The 18,493-nt window shown below is 54.5% G+C and overlaps 1 protein-coding gene across 2 annotated transcripts; it reads right to left on the minus strand.

Moving 5' to 3' along the window:
• Positions 1 to 44: 44 nt before the first annotated feature.
• Positions 45 to 16,609, minus strand: CHRM4 (cholinergic receptor muscarinic 4). 2 transcript variants are annotated; one of them, XM_039553083.1, is made up of 3 exons: positions 16,487 to 16,609; positions 3,614 to 3,655; positions 45 to 3,066 (listed from the first exon to the last, which is right to left on the minus strand). In XM_039553083.1, exons 1-3 carry the CDS (start codon positions 16,542 to 16,544, stop codon positions 1,589 to 1,591), a joined length of 1,578 nt encoding a protein of 525 aa, XP_039409017.1. In that variant the 5' UTR covers positions 16,545 to 16,609; the 3' UTR covers positions 45 to 1,588. The 2 variants fall into 2 exon arrangements, with proteins under 2 accessions (XP_039409017.1, XP_010411613.1); XM_010413311.4 differs by lacking the exon at positions 16,487 to 16,609 and adding an exon at positions 9,480 to 11,045.
• Between the last annotated feature and the right edge of the window lie 1,884 nt (positions 16,610 to 18,493).

Below are 18,493 nucleotides of genomic sequence, written 5' to 3' on the forward strand. Positions count from 1 at the left end.
GAGCCACCCGGGTGATGACTCATTCATTCCTCACACCATGGCCATTAGTTTTCTGGTCCAAGGTCTTTATTTGTCTTGGGGTGTGTTGGGCTGCAGTTTTAACCATTTAAAAATACCCAGAACCCCACCAGGCCTTTTGGGCACCCCTAAAGGCAGTGGTGGAGGGGTTCCCATCTGGGTTGGGGCAGCCTTTCTCCAGGTTGCACCTTGGCATGAGGATGGGAAGGACACATGGACACAGAGTTTGCCAGTGCTAGAGTGGCCCCATCCCATCCCTTGCCTGCACCTGGCTGTGTCCACCAAGGCTTGCACCTGGCTTTGGGAGTAGCTGAGGAGCAGCCCCGGGGTGCTCTGGGTGGCACACGCGGGTGGGCTGGGAGGAGGCTGGAGACGCTGGCTGAAGCCCGCATGCTGAGGGCTCTGCCACAACACCCATGACAGCGTTACATCCAGCATTACATCCATTTACAAAGCTCAGCAACCAGCTCCTTTGGTCTCCCTGCAGGATCCCCCTGCACTCAGGGCAGGAGCAGGGCTGGAGGCCACTGCCATCCTCCCCTTCCTCCAGAGCCACACATCAGGCCCCCCATACCTATCATGGGGAGAGCGGGGACCTGCTCATGGCCCAGGTAAGACATGGGGCACCTTGGCCACATTGCAGACCCTCTTCCCACCCTCCTCTGAGACCCTCAGGTCAACCCTATCCCTCCCAAGGCCAGTTATTTTCATGGTCACTGCTGCCCACTTCTCAGGGGCCCCATTGCCAGGGCTGTGGAGCCAAGTCCTGCACCACACCACAGCTTTTCTTTGCAGTTTTGGTTTCCATCGTCGTCAGAGGTGACTGGGTTTCACACTCCTCACCCAGGAGTGAAATGGTTTGTCTGTCTGTCTTTCCAGCAAATTGCCGTCTGAGGGCAGAAAGGGTGTGAAGGGGAGAGCAGAGGCAGAGCCCAGGGAAGAATTCTGCCCCAGATTCCTGGGTGAGGATGTCCAATGGCACTCTCAAGGGAAAGGAAGCAGCTTGCCACATCTTTTAGGGTCCAATCTTGACTGCCTTCACAGGGGGCCTGACTGGGCCAGCAGGACTCCCCATTAGCATGCCTGAGCCAGCCTGGTCCAAGATGTCTAGCAAATGTTTGACCCTGGTTTCTTTTCATTTCTTGGGTAATAAACACTTTAGAAGCCAATGGAAAGTATCCAGCATTAGCCCATCTGCATGCAGACAAGCTCTGATGCCTTGGAGATGGTCAGCTGGGGAAAAAGGTACATCCAGTCTTAGGAGAACACTGATGCCATTTGGCCAATCTCAAGAGCATGGAGCTGGGAAGGGCTCCTGGTGACCACATCTCCTCCTCTTGCCTCTGGCTTTCCCGCTGGCTCCCCGAGCTAGTCCCCAGGCCCCGGGTGACTGGAAGGACCTGCAGCTCAGAGATGCCTTGGATTTTTGTCAGCATTGGATGAAGGACATCCTCTGCAATCACTGCACAGTCTGCACTGTTGTGAGTGGGGAGCAGAAGAACCCCTGCTGGCAAAGGAGGCAAAGGGAAGGGTTTCCATAATGTTACTGAAGTGGTCCCTGAGTGCCAGTTTATCTGGCTGTGCCAATGTTCCTGTACTGGCACATGAGAAGGTGCTTGAAGGTTTTCTTGAAAGTGGCATTGCAGAGGGCATAGCAGGCTGGGTTGATGGTGCTGTTGACATAGCAGAGCCAGTAGCCAATGGACCACACTGTTTCGGGCACACAGGTCTCACAGAAGGTGTTAATGAGGACCATCACGTTGTAGGGCGTCCATGTGAGTATGAAGGCCAGGAGGATGGCAAATATTGTTCGGGTGACTTTCTTCTCTCGGGCAGCCATCTGGCGCTTTTTCCGTACTTGGCTCCTGGCGATGCTGGCAAACTTCCTGGCAACATTGACTGGGCGGCTGTTGGCCAGGGAGTTGTGGTTAGAGGCTCCTGCCTTAGCTGGGACGATCTCAATGGCGGTGACACATTCAGTCCCCGTCTGCTTGGTGACAATCTTAATCTTGGACCACTTGGAAGTTGGGTTCACACGGGGGATGGCTGGACTCTGTCCTTGCCCTGCTGGCAAGATTTCTGCTGTGGGCTTGTCTTTTGTGGTCTGGGTCATGCTGACAGTGCTGGACTCATTGGATGTCTCCTTCTCCTCCTGATGGCCAGTGGCCTCTGTCTGTGCAGATGGCTGGTCATCCACTTTCCCATTCCTCACTTCCTCCTTCACCTCCACGGCCCTCTTGGGAGAGTTATTGTTGTTCTGTTTGACTGGGGGGCCCTTGAGGAATCTGAGGGACTTGCCTTTCCTCTCTTTCCTGCTCTCAGGCTTGTGCCTCCTCACCCTGCTTCTGCTGGCCAGGGAGATGTGGATGTACAGCACCGTCATGATGACTACGGGCAGGTAGAAAGCAGCAATGGCTGTGCCAAAGGTCACCGCTGGGTTGGAGAGGAACTGGATGTAGCATTCCCTCTCGGGGACTGTCCTCTTGCCCACAATGAACTGCCAGAACAAGATGGCAGGGGCCCAGAGAATGAAGGACAATATCCATGCGGCCGCAATCATTAGCCCTGCCATCTTGGTGGTCCTCCTGGCCGGGTACGTCAGGGGCTTGGTGACACAGAAGTACCGGTCAAAGCTGATGATGAGCAGGTTCATGACAGAGGCATTGCTCACCACATAGTCCAGAGCCAGCCACAGGTCGCACACCACAGCCCCCAGTGGCCAGTAGCCTTTGATGATGTAGACCGTGTAGAGGTTCATGGAGAAGACCCCAATGATGAGGTCCGCGCAGGCCAGGCTGAAGAGGAAGTAGTTGTTGACAGTCTGGAGCTGGCGGTTCACCTTGATGGAGAGCATCACCAGGATGTTCCCCACCACAGTGACAAGGCTGAGTGAGCCAGTGACAGTGGCAATGAAAACCAGCTCCACTGTCTTGTAGTTGGTGGGAGGCTGCACAGCCACCTCAGAGCGGTTGCCCAGGGTGAAGTTGTCATAGGTCAGGTTGGCCATCTTTGCCTGCCAGGGCTGAGCAGAGAGGTTGTGCATGGGATCTGCAAGGAGAGCGAGGACAGAAAGGGAGAATATCAGACCTTCCAGCCTGGCCTGGCAGCATTTCCTCAGTTTCCCAGGCCAGCACTGCTCTTGGCTAGTGCTCAAAAATCTCCTGGCATTCCTGGACTTCTCTCTGCCACTCCAGGAGTCCGTTGGAGGCACTTTTTGTGTCCCTATTTAGCAGTAGAGGAGACACACAAGTTGTAGGGAGAGAAGCAGGAATGGGGCTAGGACAGTCCTATGGCCAGGGTGTGATGGTCCTTTCTTTGCAGGGCCAGGAACCATATCCCAGCAGGAGCACAACTTCGTGTGCTCCACAGCGGCACACAGGGAGGCCAAAGGGCTGGGGGGAAGAGGACTGCAGAGCCCAGGGGGGATGCACATACAGCACTCACTGCCAGAAGAGCACAGCATAGAGCCAGTGCCCTGCCCCAGAGATGAGAGCAGGTTTATGGTATGCCCCAGGCATGTCCTGCTGAGCTCCCCAAAGCACTCCCCAAGAGGCACCTAACCCACAAAGCCCCTGCCATGGTTCACTCAGCTCACCTGTGTCTCTTGCAGCAAACAGCTCCTTCTGGAAGATGAAATCTGAGACAAGGAAAACAGTAAGTTACACCACAGCTTGTGTGAGTCCCACGACATCTTACTGGGGGCACCAACCTATCCAACAGAGGCAGCCCTGACAAAAGGGTGGCACTGCTCAGATACAGATGCTGAAAAGCCAAGAAAGGCCTGAAGATGGGTAATTTGGCGTGGTGCAGGAGAGGGAGGGAGCTGCACAAGTGCCATCAGTCAGTGATGCTCGGAAGTGATAACCCCTTCCCCCAATCCCACATCACACTGCAGCTGCAGCCACCCTGGCCACGGAGATGTGTGGTGTGCAGTCAGACACCTCAGCATGATACATGGAATTATTTATGAAAAGTGATGAGAATTACAGACAGAATTACTGCCTTCATCCAAACCAAGATGCCTGTGGTTAATCACCCAAGGAAAGAGTAGAATGGACCTTAAAAAAAAAAAATCAATAGACCAGAAGTGCTATGTTGAGATGAAAGGGAATTTCCTGGAAAGCAAAGGAAAAGCAAAGACACTGAGGGAGATGGGCTGGACAGAAGAGCTTCCCATTGAATCTACCTCTCCCACACCATCCAGGCCCCCAAAACATGCTGGGCCTTCACTAGCCTCACCCTGGCTTTTGGGAGCATCCCAACCCCAACAGCCCATGAAGGGCAGCCCCTCCAGCAGCTCCTCCTGGTGCCCAGGGCAGGGGGTCAGCCCCATGGGCACTGCTGCCGGGAACCCAGTGGGAGCCAGCGTGTGGGCAAGTGTCCCCGCAGTGGGAGGGCTCAGCACAGTGTGTCTCTGGCTTGGGTGCTGGCTCCAAATGCCTAGGACCCCCAAAACTGATTCTGCTAAATGTATAAACATGCCACTAACACGCACCTCTTCCAAACAGGGTCTGGCAGGCTTTGAGATCGGCTCTTCTATTCTAAGTATTTGAAAAGAAATGCCCTTGTCTTTCATTTGTGGTGAGTGTAGGAGATTCCTGCCATCAGAAAATAGCCAAGTTTTTAATATAAGCAGTTTCTAATGAGATGCAGATGCAACTAAATGAAAATGTGGCTGCTGAGATGCTAAAGCCAGGGTCCGATGTAGCTATTTAGGCAGCTTCTGCATTTGCAAGGCTACAGCTACGATAGTGGTGGAGCTCCTCTTACAGGTGCAAGGGAAAGAAGTGAGTATGGGACAAAGAAATACCTCTCTACCATTATCTGTGAAGACAAAAGGCATTTAAAAGAAAGCAGTACCCTTTGGCAGATGCTACATGCCAGATACAGATGGTGCGAGGAAGCCTGGTAGCACTGCCCATCTTTGCACCCAGCTCCAAGGACAAGGGATGCATCGAGGGAGGGGGAAAAGGTTTCTGCTGCCATCCTTCCTGGGCACCCAGCCAGGGATGTGAGAAGAGGTGAAAAGTGTATAAAATGGTTTAGAAATCTACAATCATGGCAGTTTGGGGGTTGGTTTCCGTAAGATTGAAATGAGTTTTAATTTCTTCACTTTGGTGAGATGGGGAGATTTAACTGTCATTCTTGTAACAGCTAATCAAACTGATCAGACAAGCTAGCAATCATGCAGACATTTACCCCAGCTCTTCCAAGAAGAATTTGAAAGTCTTTAAAAGAAACCTTTTCATCATCTCTGCTAAAATGTGGGTTTCAGTTTTCTCACTTTTGTTCATGAACTGCCATCCTCTTCTAAGCGTGTCTAATTAATTATTAGACTTGACAAAGACTTGTGTTCTCAGTTACCCAAAGTAAGAAAAGTCCATCTCAACCCCAAACTGTTCTGTACGTGTCCCAAGACGGGAGGAAAGGCTGCGGCAGCCCCACACGCGAGCCTTCGGATGCCACCCAGAGGTCATGCTGCAAACTGGCGTCAGGAGGCAGAGGCAACTGCAGCCTCAGGGTGGATGGCTTAAACACTGAGCATTGTGAAAATAAGCCTTCACCCATCAACAAAAATAAAGCAATTCCCTGTGTGAGGGAAGGAGGAGGACTGAACATGCTTAAAGGTGTGAAGATATGTACAACACAGAGCAACACGTGTGAGCTGGGAGCTGTGCACACCACTCACCCTTGCCTCAGATGCCCTGGCTATTCTCTGCCATGCCCCAGCCCACCAGGCATCCTTCTTTCCCCATCTTCTGCTCTGCATCCCACTGTCTCACTCTTTGCCCCCGACGCTGGCTCTGAGCTCACTGGGACCGCTCAGCACTGCCTTTGCCTTCCTGAGCAGAGCAGGCAGCTCAGTCTGGAGCTGGGAGAAGGCCAAGGATGCTGCAAATTTGGTAGGTCTGAGCAGCTGACCAAGCCATGGATCATGCCTGCATGGGCACTACGGATAGATCTTTGCCTTTGAGATGGAGAGCATCCAGGCTGTGTGGGAAGGGCCTGGGTGGGGGCACAGCCCTCAGGCAGCCACACCTCTGTCTGCATCCCCATCATGTGTCCAAAGATGGAAAGTGCACACAGGAGAGCTGTGGAGCTGCAACAAACTCACCAGTGCGACACCATCCCCACCCTCATGCCAGCCACATCACTGTTCCCAATGCTGTGACACCAAGAACCAAGGGACCTCTCCAGGAGCTGGTGTCTCTCCATTAAAGCCTTCCTCATGTCCTCCAGTGCCCAGTACTTGCACACCTCCAGCAGCTCATTTCTTCTGTCCCTCCCCTCACAGCCCCCATCCTACATCACCCTCTCTGTCTCCATTCCCTTTCGCACCCCACTTTCATGATGGCACCACAGACAGGGAGGAGACAAAGCCTTGACAAAGCTCAGGGAACACTTCAGAAGTGCTCCTGGGGCTGTGACACCAACTGGCTTTTCAGCCTGCACACAACAGTTCTTTGTCTGTGGTGCTCAGTAGGTGCTCTCCCACACCTGCTTGCACCAGCCAGCTACAGCAAACTCCCTCATACTTTTGGCAGTGATTTGTGGCCGGTTTTCTCCTCTGCATCGAAGCCATTAGGAGACTCCAACTCTTTACTGATAGCATCCTCTGGTCCAAGAGTTTCTGTGGCTGCTGCAGTGCTCACCAATCATGTCATCAAGACAGGGAGATGCCTTTCCCTTCCAATACAGGTACAGATCCAAGCAGAGAAGGTTGTAATTTGAGTGGGGCCCAACTATTGTGGGCAGTGGGCACAGCAGGGTCCCCATTGCTGCCTGCAATCATGGGTGTGACCACTGTTGGCTGAGGATTCAACTCCAGAGCAAGAGCAAAGCCAGTGTTCCGTCACAGGGTGACACCCGAGACCACAGCAGAAAACTCCTGCTATTTCCTTGCTGCACCTCATGTGCCTCTCCAGCAAGTCTTCCCAGCCTGTCAGCTCCTACAAACTGCCTCACAGCCTCTTGCCAGATCAGAGAGGAGAAAGCCCTGTCACAGACTGCTGGTGACCACCGTGTACCCAAAAAGTCTGCAGTAGCTGGAGGCTGGCACTCCATCAGCTGCAGTCAGTGACTGAGCACCTGCTGCACACAGCTCACATGGGATGGAGGGTTTAGTTCCCTCCTGCCCTTGTTGCTCCTCGTGCGGAAGGAGCTGGCCACCCTCCCCACTGGCACAGCAAGGACAATGGGGGAGGCTGGTATTTACATACATCCATGTGATGGTGGCACCTCAAGCTGTGGGATGAGCTCCTGGAGCCAGCAGCCCTACTGCCCCAGCGTTCCCTGCCTCTTCTCTCTGTACTGCACAGCCTCCCTCTGCTCCACAGCCCCCGTCCCACACGTCACCACCCGCCATCCCCTTTTCTGTTTTGACACTGCCCCCATCCCAGCATCATCCTCAGGGCTGGGGATCCTCAGGGAGCAGGTGCAAGTGGGAGGCAGATCCACGTCTGGTCCACATGTGGTTGAAGCAAAACCTCTGGGAATGAGCAGGGCTCTGCATGCACCCAGCATGCTCTGCAAGGAACCCCATCATAAAGCAAGCCCCATGCTCACACACCAGTCTGGGGACGAAGATGTTTACAGGGGAAGGAGAGGAATTAGAGAAACCTGTACTTCAGGAGATGCCTATGAGTGTGAGCTGCTCCCAGAGGAGATGGGTTTTAGCCCTGCATGGGCTTGGAGCAACAGCAAAACTGAAAGAGACCTCGAGCTCAGGGACAGGATCGAGTGGCTGTGGCTGTCAGTTCCTGGCTGGATGGATCCTGTGGGGCTCTGGGTGCTGCCTGTCTCCAGGAGAGAGGGAAGCTGGCCCCCTCCACCACAGGCACATTCCAGCAGAAGGCACACATCACCCACTGCTCTGTCCGGGTGCCCAAGGCTGGGCCTCGGCACATCACCTTTGGTGTCACATTTGGAAAGAGCCAGGCCAGCCCCACTGCCAGCCCCACTGCTTGTCTTGGCCTTCCTAAAGGTATAGAGAGGGTAAAAGTCTTAATGGGGTTAGTCCTGTCATGTCAAACTCCTGATGTGATGTAGGGCTGGGCAGTTTGTGCAGCCACCACCACAAGGAGGAGAGGAGAGAGAAAAAAGAGGGAACAGAAGATGGTAGACATTTATGGCTCACGTACAAAAAGAGAAGGTATACTGAGGGAAGGGTGACAGTTTGTGCTGCTAATTGCATTATCTAATAGCTGTTAATTAGTTCCTGAATCATGGCACCAGTTTACAGCTAGTGAAGGATTGTTCTGGTTGACAGATTCACACCCCTCAGAGTGTGAAAACAGAATTCCTAGATACTGGGAACAGGCACCTTAGAAATAAAACATACGGGAGAAGACTGAGGGCAGGCCTCGCGTCTGGCAGAGGGAGGGTTGGTGTTGGGCGGCTTCCGTGCCTCTGCATTGGAATGATGAAAGCAATAAACAACCAGAAAAGCAGAAAGGAGATGAGGGGCCAGCAGGATCTGTTGTGTTAAAATAGCAGGGCTCCCCTTGCCCTCCCAGCTCCAGCTGGTGGCTGTGCTTTCAACCCTCTAGTCAATGGATCCCTGAAGTCCTTATCCTCCTCCAGAGGAGATCTGAGCCATTGTGGAACAGGAATTGTTTCTTGTCAGTAACATATGGGGTGGTTCTGGGCATTTGCTTTTTCCATTGAATAATTTATTCTTATTTCTTCCTCTGCTATTCAACTGGTCCTCATGAGGCAAAGCAATTTCCTCCATCCCCACAAGTTAAGAACCTCTGATAGCTTTTCCTGGAGCCATGGAGAAGCAGTAAGCTCAGTGGCACAGGAGCAGCCAGCTTTCAGGGGGAGGCGAGGGGGCCAGAGAACACCCCCGTGCCTGACACATGTTTGCACATCAGGTTTGGAAAATCTGATGTGTCCGGGGCCAGAAGGGAGTGTTGCAGTAGTGTAACCCCACCACCCCCCTCAAGCAAGCCAGGAGCCTCCCCTGCCTTCCCTGCCGCTTGTAACTATGTGGGTAATGCTGGGTTTCAGAGTAAAGCCAAGGCACCACATCCAAGGTGGTTTGCACCCGGCTGTGGGAAGCGCTCCCAGGTCAGAGCCATGGCTGTTGAGCTGGGCTCCTGCAGGTAGTGCCCAGCCCAGCAGGCCCAGCAGCATCCCACAGCAGGCATAGCTGCACCCCCTGCCCAAAATGGCCCTTCAGCACTTGCCTGTACCCCTAATGTGCCCTTTGCAGGTTGTAAGGGGCCGCATGCCATTTATCCACAGCATTACCAGACAAGAAGCAAGCCAGTGAGAAAGTGTTTTATAAAAAGTAATTGAAAGGTCACTCCTATAAATAGCCTACCAGCACACTGGTCACTCTGACAATTAATTAACCATCTGTCACCCAATTATTAGGCCATATAAATAACCTATCAGTGGAACGCTACTAGCAAGTGTGCACGGCAAATGCCACGCGAGCCAAAGTCCAGCCTTACCCTGCTGTGCCCAGCCTGCAGCTCCCAGGCACCGGCGGCTCCCCAGCAGCTCCCACGCCTGCGCTGGCTCCGATGGTAACATCCCGGGGGGAGAAGGCTCACCACGGCGGCATCGCACAGTGGGACGAGGGGGACACAGTGTCCTCCCTCCAGTGTCCTCTGCCTCGGCCGCCCCAGGGCTGCAGCTCCCAGCTGGTGGCACAGCTCAGCCCGTGTCGCTGAGCCAGGAAGGTGCTGGGCTTCCAGCTGAGCCTGGGCTGGAGCCACACTTCCCCCCTCCCATCCACTGCATTAATGCTCTCTGCCTCAGAGAGATGCTCATGTTCTTTTATATGCCTGGGCTGAAGCTTTAACAGAACCCAGCTGTTTCAAGGCAGCGCAACAGAAATAACCCCACTGCAGCCCCAGGTCCCACTGCCAGGAAGGGATCTGGGACCAGCCAGCAGAGAGGAAGAAGGGAGGGAGAGGATTACAGCAACAAGTAACTGCCTGGATTAGCTGGGCTCTTCCCAGGGAGAGATTAGTGGCTGGGATCAGGTGCCTGTGGGACAGAGGACGGTGGAGGAGAGACTGAGGGCTAGAGGAGCAGGTGTTGCAAGACCTAAGATCTGTTTGCTTAGAAAAGCAGTTCCCCCTGCCCCAGGGACAGGCCTTGCTGGGGGATGGCAAGGGGGAAGGACTCAGCTCTTTTTGGGAAGCCAGTTGTAGGGAAGCCCCCTCACTCTGCCATGGCCCCACACAGCCACAGTTGCCCAAGCCAGGTCGCTGCCACCCACCTAGGGGATCTGCCCCCCCAGGCCAGTCCCAGAGGCCAAGGCTGGTGCTGAATAAGGCAGGAGCTGGCCCTCACACAGCACTCTGCACTCACCCTCTTTGCCCCCCAGGGTCCACATGAGCCGTAGGGTGCGGATGCAGCTCAGACAGTCAGGGATGCAGCACTGCTCTGGCAGAGCATGGGTGTCAGGAGGGCAGGGGGAACCTGTTTCTCTGTAACTCAGCCTGGAGCTGAGGCATCGCAGGGAGCAAACAGTAAGGTGCTCATTTGAAATTTTAGAGACCTTACAGTGGAAACAAGAGCCCCTTGCCCCATGGAGCAGAGTGAAGATTGAGAGGGCAAATGAGCCAGCTGAGTAACAGGTGAGAGAAAAGAGCTGATGCCCTGAGCCAAGGGCAGAAAATCAGGCAGGAGCAAGAACCCTGCTGGATGGATGTGTAAGTGAGAGCCCTAGTCCTGGAGGCAGACAGCAGATGGGAATCTTTGGGGTGCTAATGAAAAAGAAAATTGAAAATACTAGACTCCATTTGGCCACAAAACCTGCAAGAGGGTTTGGAGTTGGAGGTGATGCCTGAGCAAAGGGACAGAGTGAAGGAGATAACCTGCAGCAGTAGGTGGGCAGGAAAGCCCAGGGCATGGACAGGCAGAATGGAAAATGTGGGGGCCAGGGGGCCAGGGGGAGGAGAGCAGGTAGGAAATCCCCATCCATGGTGACAACAGAGAAGGGGAGGGATGGAGAGGAGGGAGGTGGGAATAGTCTCGGACTACCAGGGAGGGATTACGTATCTCCCCTACAGAAAAGTCCAAAGAAAATCTTCTGAGGAGAGAGCTCACACAGAGACATTGCCTGCAAACCTCTCCCTGCTGTCTTCTCTGGAGGCTCCCACCAGCTCGTGGCTGGGCAGAGTGGGAGCTGTGCTGAGGCTGGAAACCTTTGTGGGCTGCAGCTCTCTGGTCCAAGCAGCCCAGCTCTGCCTGGGAGTCACCTCTCTCACTGCAGGATGGTGATCCCCAGCCTGTCATGCTGGTGCTGAATAAGGCAGGGGCTGGCCTCCATGCAGAGACCCACAGCATGCTGTACTCACCTTCTTTGCCCCCCAGGGTCCCCATGAGCCGTAGGGTGGGGATGCAGCTCAGACAGTCAGGGACGCAGTGCTGCTCACCCCACACTAACGCTTCAGGCAGCACCCACAGCACAGGACAGGGGTTTTAGCCACCTCATTGCCTGTGACTGCACAGGGTAGCAGAGGGTTTCATGAGTTGAGCATCACTCATGGGCCTTGGTGAGTTATCTGAGCTCTGCAAGAAGCATAGAGACCACCATGCTCGACACTGCTCCTAAGTGCTGCAGAAAGGCAGGCCAGAGGCCAGGCAATTCATGCCCGTTTTCAGGCAAAGGCAGATGCCAGAAGGGTTTCATTGCTCTCCACTCCTCTCTGCACACATGCATGCACTTTTTTGGCTTTATCTGGGACTGCACATGATGTAACTGTCAGCAGAGCAGGGATCCAAACTACCCCAGAGGCACTAGAGACAGCGAGATGCAGGGTATTCTCCTTCCCATCTCAGTCATGCAAAGATCTCCCAAGGATCTTCATCCCTGCTCAGCAGAGCCAGCCCGCCACGCTGCCCAGGGCTTGGGAGCTAACATCAACACTGGGAGGGTTTGCAAGTGAGGGGTCAGTGAAGTACGGCGCCATGGAGGCCTCCGGAGAGCTGCTCTGTGACCTGGAGCGGATGCAGGGGCCCGGGACATCATGTTTGCAGACTCATGTTTTCAGACCTCAGTGTTGCACAACTGGAGCTGAGTTTCCCACAGACAAATCAATCTAACTCTGCTTAAAGAGGCTGAAGACATTAACCCGTTAACTGGCCAATGCAAAGCAACTTCACCAGCAGCCTAAACCCTGCTGATGACATTTCACCTCCAGACACTTCCAGCTGAGGCCTGTGGTGTCAGCCCTCACTGCCTCCTCTGCCAAGCTGCAAGATGCTATACAATATGCTAGATGTAAAAGCAGTTGTGGTACCAGAGGGGCTGCTTCTCTGCCTGGCTTTCTCGGCTGGAGGAGCACAGCCAGCCTTGATAGCTCAGTAACACGCTGATAACTCAGGCCGAGCCTGCTGTGCTCAAGGAGCTCCATGATTTGCACTGAGTTTTGCCTTTAAAGGACAAAATTCCTAGTTGCTGCCCCTCCTTCACCAACTGACCTGGGATGCAACTCCTCTTCGAGGCTCTTGAATTCAAGTAATCAGCCCTGTGCTTTCCCATGTCCCTCCCCAGCTCTCTCTGAGTCACTGGAATGGGTGGGAGAGGTTCCTCTGCAGCCACACATCTCAACCTGCCTAATGCTGGGACAGGAGGTGGGAAGGGAACAGGGCACTTGGGCATCTCTGCCACTGCCTCATGCACTGAGTGGGAATGGAGCTCACATTGCACAGGACATAAAGGTGTGGTGGGGACAGGGTCACAGCAACACAGAAGAGCCACTCTCACTCACACAGCTCTGATTTGCAGGACCTCCGGCAACAGCTTGGGGGATTGTGGAGGGACAAAGCACTGTGCCTACAGCCATTGCATTTGCAGGCTTGGACAGACTGCTGATGTTAATTTTCTCAGCAAACTTACATCATACAAGGTATAAACCGAGCCTTTGCTGAAGTTCCTCCTCAATGCAGCGCAGCCTCAGGGCTGAAGGCATCTCTGGAGGGTCCTGAGAGCAGCCCTGGGGCAAAGGTGTGAGCAGCTGTGCCCGGCACGCAAGGGGTCATGCTGGGGAGCATCTCCAGCAGAGCCTCATTTGCTATGCTCACAGTGCCAGGGGACTCAGGGTCTGAAGAGAGGTCAAATGATGTTGTCCTGGCACAGAATCAAGTCCCAAGAGGACCAGTGCATCGATCCGCAGGGAAGGTGGGATGGCTGCCAACAGGCACATAGAGTGAGGACACCCAGGTGTCTCTAACTGGGGGAACTGGGACTGGTTGTGTGTCTCCTGCTAAAACTGTCTCTAAGCATCAAGGGGGCTATCTGTTTATGAGACACCTTGCCCTGTGTTCATGCAGCAGCAAAATGCTGCAATCATGGGTCAGCCTGCCCAGGGAACACTTTCCCGAGATTAATTTGTTCAGGGAGTGCCTCACTCCTTGAAGCTTCAGTAAATGAATTTGTCTGAATACAGGGCAAGGGTCCACCTCAGTATGTTCAAGGGTCTGGATGCAGCGAGACTCTGCCATGCCTAGAGGTGTAAAAGGATGTCATGGTGGGTTGTGCTGCAGGGGACGATCAAGGCTGGCACACTCCTCCACCTGGCTGTGAGTTAGGCAGCAGCCACACATTCAGGCCCTCACCTCCTGGTCTACCAGGGCCCTGGGCAGGAGAGCACATGAGTCTTCCTAAAAACTGGTGTCTGTTTTCTGACTGGTTGCACAAAACCCTCAAAAGAAGGATGGATTTGGCACAGCTCCAATCACCAGCTTGAAGAGGCTTCAACACTGCCCGGGTGTGGAGCCCTGCCTCACCACTGGCACACTCATGGTGGGTGCTGGTGCTTGGGCAGGCTAAAGAGCAGTCAGCAGGGGATGCTTGGATGGGAATGAAGAGAGGAGAGGAAGTAGATGGGAATGATCTGGTCCAAAACTTCCATTTCCTTACTGTGTCAGGTCCCGCACTCTCACATCTCCCTGAAACACGTCTTTTAAACATGCAGTTTTAGAGCCAGCCCAGAATGGGTGCCGAAATGCAAAGCAAACCTGCTCCCTTGGCTTACTGGAGGGCAGTAAGGGCATAGACCCATGTCGGACTGAGCAGCGACTGGCTCCAGGACAATGCCCACCTCTCCAGAAGATGCCCATCGAAGCCCTGACTTAGTGTGCCAAGGAGAAGGGGTCAGCTTGCGCACATGAAACGCTGCATGTCTGTCCTGTGGAAAGAGGAGCTGTATTTGTGCAGAAAGCAGGAGCCTCTCGCAAACAGCCTCCATTTCCCTCTCCTCTCATGAGTGCTCTCCCTGCTGCCTTTGCAGAGCTGTGTCTGCCACCTTGGCTGGGCACTCACCAAACCTCTTCACCTCCGTGGATGCTGCTGGTCAGGGCTCAGCAGGGCAGGCAGAGAAGGGCTCAACACAAAGGTGTGCTAGGGATTGCTGTGCATCAGCTGCTCCTCCTGGTCTCACTATTTTTATTCCCTGTTGTTGTCTTTTTTCCTTCTTTTTCTTTTCTTTTTTTTTTTTGCTGGGGAGATATCTGTCATTTTAATTTTAAAAAACAAAACAACAAAATCCCAACCATGACAAAACCTGACATCAATGGGATGCTCGTAGGGACAGTTAAAAGAGAAAAACCATGCTCCTTCTGCAAACTCAGAGTAATTGGATCACAGCATTAATTAATCATTTCAGTTCATTTCTCTTCTATGAAAGAAAACAGACTGACCCGCTGAGACGGGTGCGCCCCTTGTGTGAATAAACAAACTACTCTTACTGGTAGCCCTTCTCCTCCTTCTCCCGCCAGCTTTCCTCTTCCCACTCATCAGGTCACTCCCAGGCTGCTGCTGCTCCGTCCAGCAGCCCTGGAAACTTGCTGCCAGTTTGAGCAAGGGCGCATTGGCTTGGGTCCCACAGGGACCAGGGCTGCTGCACAGCTCTGCACACCTGCTCCCATCCCCACCTTCCCCACCCAGGGCTCCCAGCACTGGCCACCATCCCAGATGAAGGGTGAACCAGGGATGGGTCACTGTTTAGGATTTCCACTGGATGCCCTGCTCTTTGCTAAGATGTCCCATGGGGGCCTAGTCCAGGCTGGAGAGCTGCAGCAGGTGCTCAGATGACAGGAGTCAGGGCGTTAGGAAGGAGGAGGTGATGCCCAGCAGTAGTGACAGCGAAAAGCATCTTGCTGTCACCTGAGATTTCAACACGAGCATTGTCTCTGGTGATGTTTCACCAAAAGCCTGGGCTCTGGGATCCTGGCACCTGAGTATTTTGATAGACGGTGTCGGCATCAACAAGCCACCCAACTGCATTGGTAGCAACCCTTCCAGCCCCTGTGTTCACTCTGCAAGTTGTGGCAGAAGTGAAACCACCCTTGGAGATCACTCAAGGCAGTTGTGACAAAGCAGGGAGCCTCCAAATGCCCAAGCAGAGCCCAACTTCCAGCAGGGCACAGGGGAACACCAGCCACTCCTCAGGTTGGGAACTATCTCCCTAGCCTTGGGCTTTGCAAAGACCAGCTAGAAAAATCCATCCACAGCACAATCAGAGGGGTTGAAGGCAGGTCAGACAGAAGCCAGGGCTGCTTTTATTTTAAAAAAATGATAAGAACTGTTGCCTGATTTGAAGCCAGCGTCATTATTTTGGAAAGAAAGAAGGGTGTGGCTGCCCGACTCTTGTCCATGATGGGCCGACAGAGGAGCACGGGGGAGCTCTGTCATTACCAGCAGGAAGGGTGCAACAGGGCCAGAAAGGGCTGAAGGGAAGGTGAGACCCACACTGAGGGAGAGAGTGGGCAAGATCTGTCTCCCTTGCAATGCCCAGCCTGGCAAAGGGCTCTGAGGAGAGGGGGAAAAACTTCTGCCTAGTCACATCCTTGGAGGTGGCCACAAGCGCCAGAGGGGTTTGCCCAGTATGGCGACAAAGTATCCAAAAGATAGGGATCGTGCCCCTGTTGCTCTTGTTGGAATAGTGAGGGAAGCAAAGAAAGCGTGCAGGTAGTTTCCTGTCCAGGAATGTCTCCTTCCCAGGGAAGGCACCAGGGGAGCAAATAACCCCCGTCCTGGGTTTCCTCCTGGGGGTGTCTGCCCCCGGGGCTGCAGGCTGCTCATATTCCCTACTCAGGGCGCTGACAAGGCTGTTTCCTGGGTGACAGGAGGGACCCGAGGTTCCTCGGGCGACGGATCCCGGGAACGGTGTTGGTTTGGATGGGAGCAGGGAAAGGGGATGCCAGACATCACCCTGGTGCCCTGGCAGGACTGCACGGCTCTAGACATGCCGGGGCAGCGAACCAGTGCGAGGGTCCCGACCCGCGGGGCATCCCGGGGTTCCCGGGGAGACGCAGGAACGTGGGAAAGTTGCAGAGACACCTCCCCCATTCCTGGGGCGACCGCGTGCCACATCCCGCGGGGGTGCGCAGCCCCCTCCCCATGCACCCTAAAGCCATGCAGACGCCCCCGCGCCGGACCCTGCGGGGGCTGCCCTGCACCCCCCGCCCTGCGCCCACGGAGCCCCGAGCAGCGACTCACCGGGCAGCCCAGCCCAGGGCGCGCCGCCGCCCGACGCCGAGCGGTTCTCAGCGGCCATGGTGCCGCGCCGCGCCCGCGGGGGCTCCGGCTGGCATGGCCCGGCCGGCTCCCGGCTCCGGTCCCGGCTCCGGTCCCGGCTCCCGGTCCCGGCGGCGCCGCGCGCGGCGGAGGGGCGGGGAGAGGGGAGGGCCCGGCGCTGCCGGCTCGGCCCTGTCCTCCTCCCCCCGCCCCCGCCCTCCCCCGCTCCCAGATGTGTCGCCCCCAGATGTGTCGCCCCCAGATGTGACCCCCCCCTCGCCGCCACGAAAACGCACCGGGGCGGGGGCGGGGAAAAGGGGGGCTCACGACGTCAGGAGCCGCTGCCAATCCCCACGCCGCCGTTCCCCCGTCCCAGATGTGGCCTCCCGGCCCCGCCGGCCAGATGTTGTGCGGTAGCGCTCCTGCAGCACCCCGGACAGCGCTCCCGGGACCGCCCGCTCCCCGGCGCCGCGGCTCCGACCCCTGCTGCCACCTCCGCACCCACCGGCGGGGATAAGTCCCGACCCGGTGCAGCCGGCAGCGCCGGGAGCACCGGCGTCCCAAGGCGGGGGAGAGCGAGGAGCAGAGAGGCGCAGAGCGGGGCCCCGCACAGCCTGGGCAAAGGGAGGCCTCGACGCTTTCCCCAGTCCCCAAAACTCTGCCGGGCTGTCACTAACGCTCGGAACTGTGGTGTTCAAACAGAACAAAAGCCTCATCAGGCAGTACCACAACCAGCTGACTGACTGTCCCCCAGGTTTGGCTTTTGGTAATGAGAAAGAGTCAAACGAGAAGAAACAAAGTGAAAAGGAAAAATAGCTCCCTGTCTTCCCTTTCCTCTACCCCCTTCCCCTTCCCTCCACTTTACACCCAGAGCAGCTCCCTCACCCGCCCTGTGCCTCTCACTTGGGCTGTCTCACAGACACACACGCGTATCATTTCCCCATCTGCTCGGCTCTCACGCACACGTGCACAGACACGCATAAACAAATAAACGCCCCACTTTAACCCTCCTTTGCAGCGATTACAGTCGCAGATGGGTTCCTACCATTCATTCCTTCACCTCCTCACCCTCTTCTTGTACCTCTCTAGCTCTGGGAGGTAGCACTTAACAAAAGCCCAGTATTTCAAGTCAATTTCTCATCTGAGGATGTGTCCACTTCACAGACTGGACTTTTCTTTTCCCTAGATCCTGCAAACTGGTATCTTCTCCCTGCAAATGAAGACGCATTTCTGAATTCCAGCAGAGCGAACATTGTTAAGGTAATTCAGACAATTTTATCTGATGACACATCTCCTGCTCCAGGTGCACCTCTGCACACTGAAAAGGTTAAAGCCCTTTGGCACTTGCATCTGCTGCTGCCTTTGCACACCAAGAGGCCCCTGCCGCAGCACTGAGGCAGATACACCACCATTATTTTGGTCACCATAGGCCACATTCTGGCATTTCTTTAGTGAGTTTAGTCAACTTCTATTTGTTTTCCTTCCTACTTCTTTGAGAAGCAAGAAGACAAAGCTTTCCGAGTGTCGTCTGGTGTGGAGCCACGTGATTGCACTGCATGCAATGAGGCTTTGTTGGCTCTTTTCAGCTTAACATCTGCCCATGCTCTTTTTGCAGTCACTGACCAAAACCCATCAAAGACTCCAGCCAGTTAACTGGAGCCTCTTGCCTTGTCCCAAAGCCCTGACCTCAAATAAATACCACCCTCTCCTCCTCCTTCTTTCCCCCTAAAAAAATTAATGTGAATAAACCTTTGTCACGCTCTGTGAGAATTCATTAGACTGAGGAAATATCTGCTTCAAAGACAATTTGATTGTACTGGAGCTGGGTTATTTGATTGGACTCTTGTTTCAAACTACAAGTCCCCAAAGACGAACAAAAGACTGTAATGAACAGTGAGATGTCTTCTTCCAAAGCTGATCAGTCATAGAGACAAAAAAGTGTAACCAAAATTGAATACAAAACTTTTCATCTTCTAACTCTTAGTTTAG

The sequence above is a fragment of the Corvus cornix genome, chromosome 5 (assembly GCF_000738735.6).
Source record: "Corvus cornix cornix isolate S_Up_H32 chromosome 5, ASM73873v5, whole genome shotgun sequence".
Taxonomy (NCBI): domain Eukaryota; kingdom Metazoa; phylum Chordata; class Aves; order Passeriformes; family Corvidae; genus Corvus; species Corvus cornix.

Coding starts and splice junctions, on each gene's coding strand:
- CHRM4 (XM_010413311.4), bottom strand. CDS start 9,561: ATGTTACCATCGGAGCCAGCGCAGGCGTGGGAGCTGCTGGGGAGCCGC. Junction 3,656..9,479: donor TGCAGGCTGGGCACAGCAGG/GTAAGGCTGGAC, acceptor TCCTTGTCTCAG/ATTTCATCTTCCAGAAGGAG. Junction 3,067..3,613: donor GTTTGCTGCAAGAGACACAG/GTGAGCTGAGTG, acceptor CTCTCCTTGCAG/ATCCCATGCACAACCTCTCT.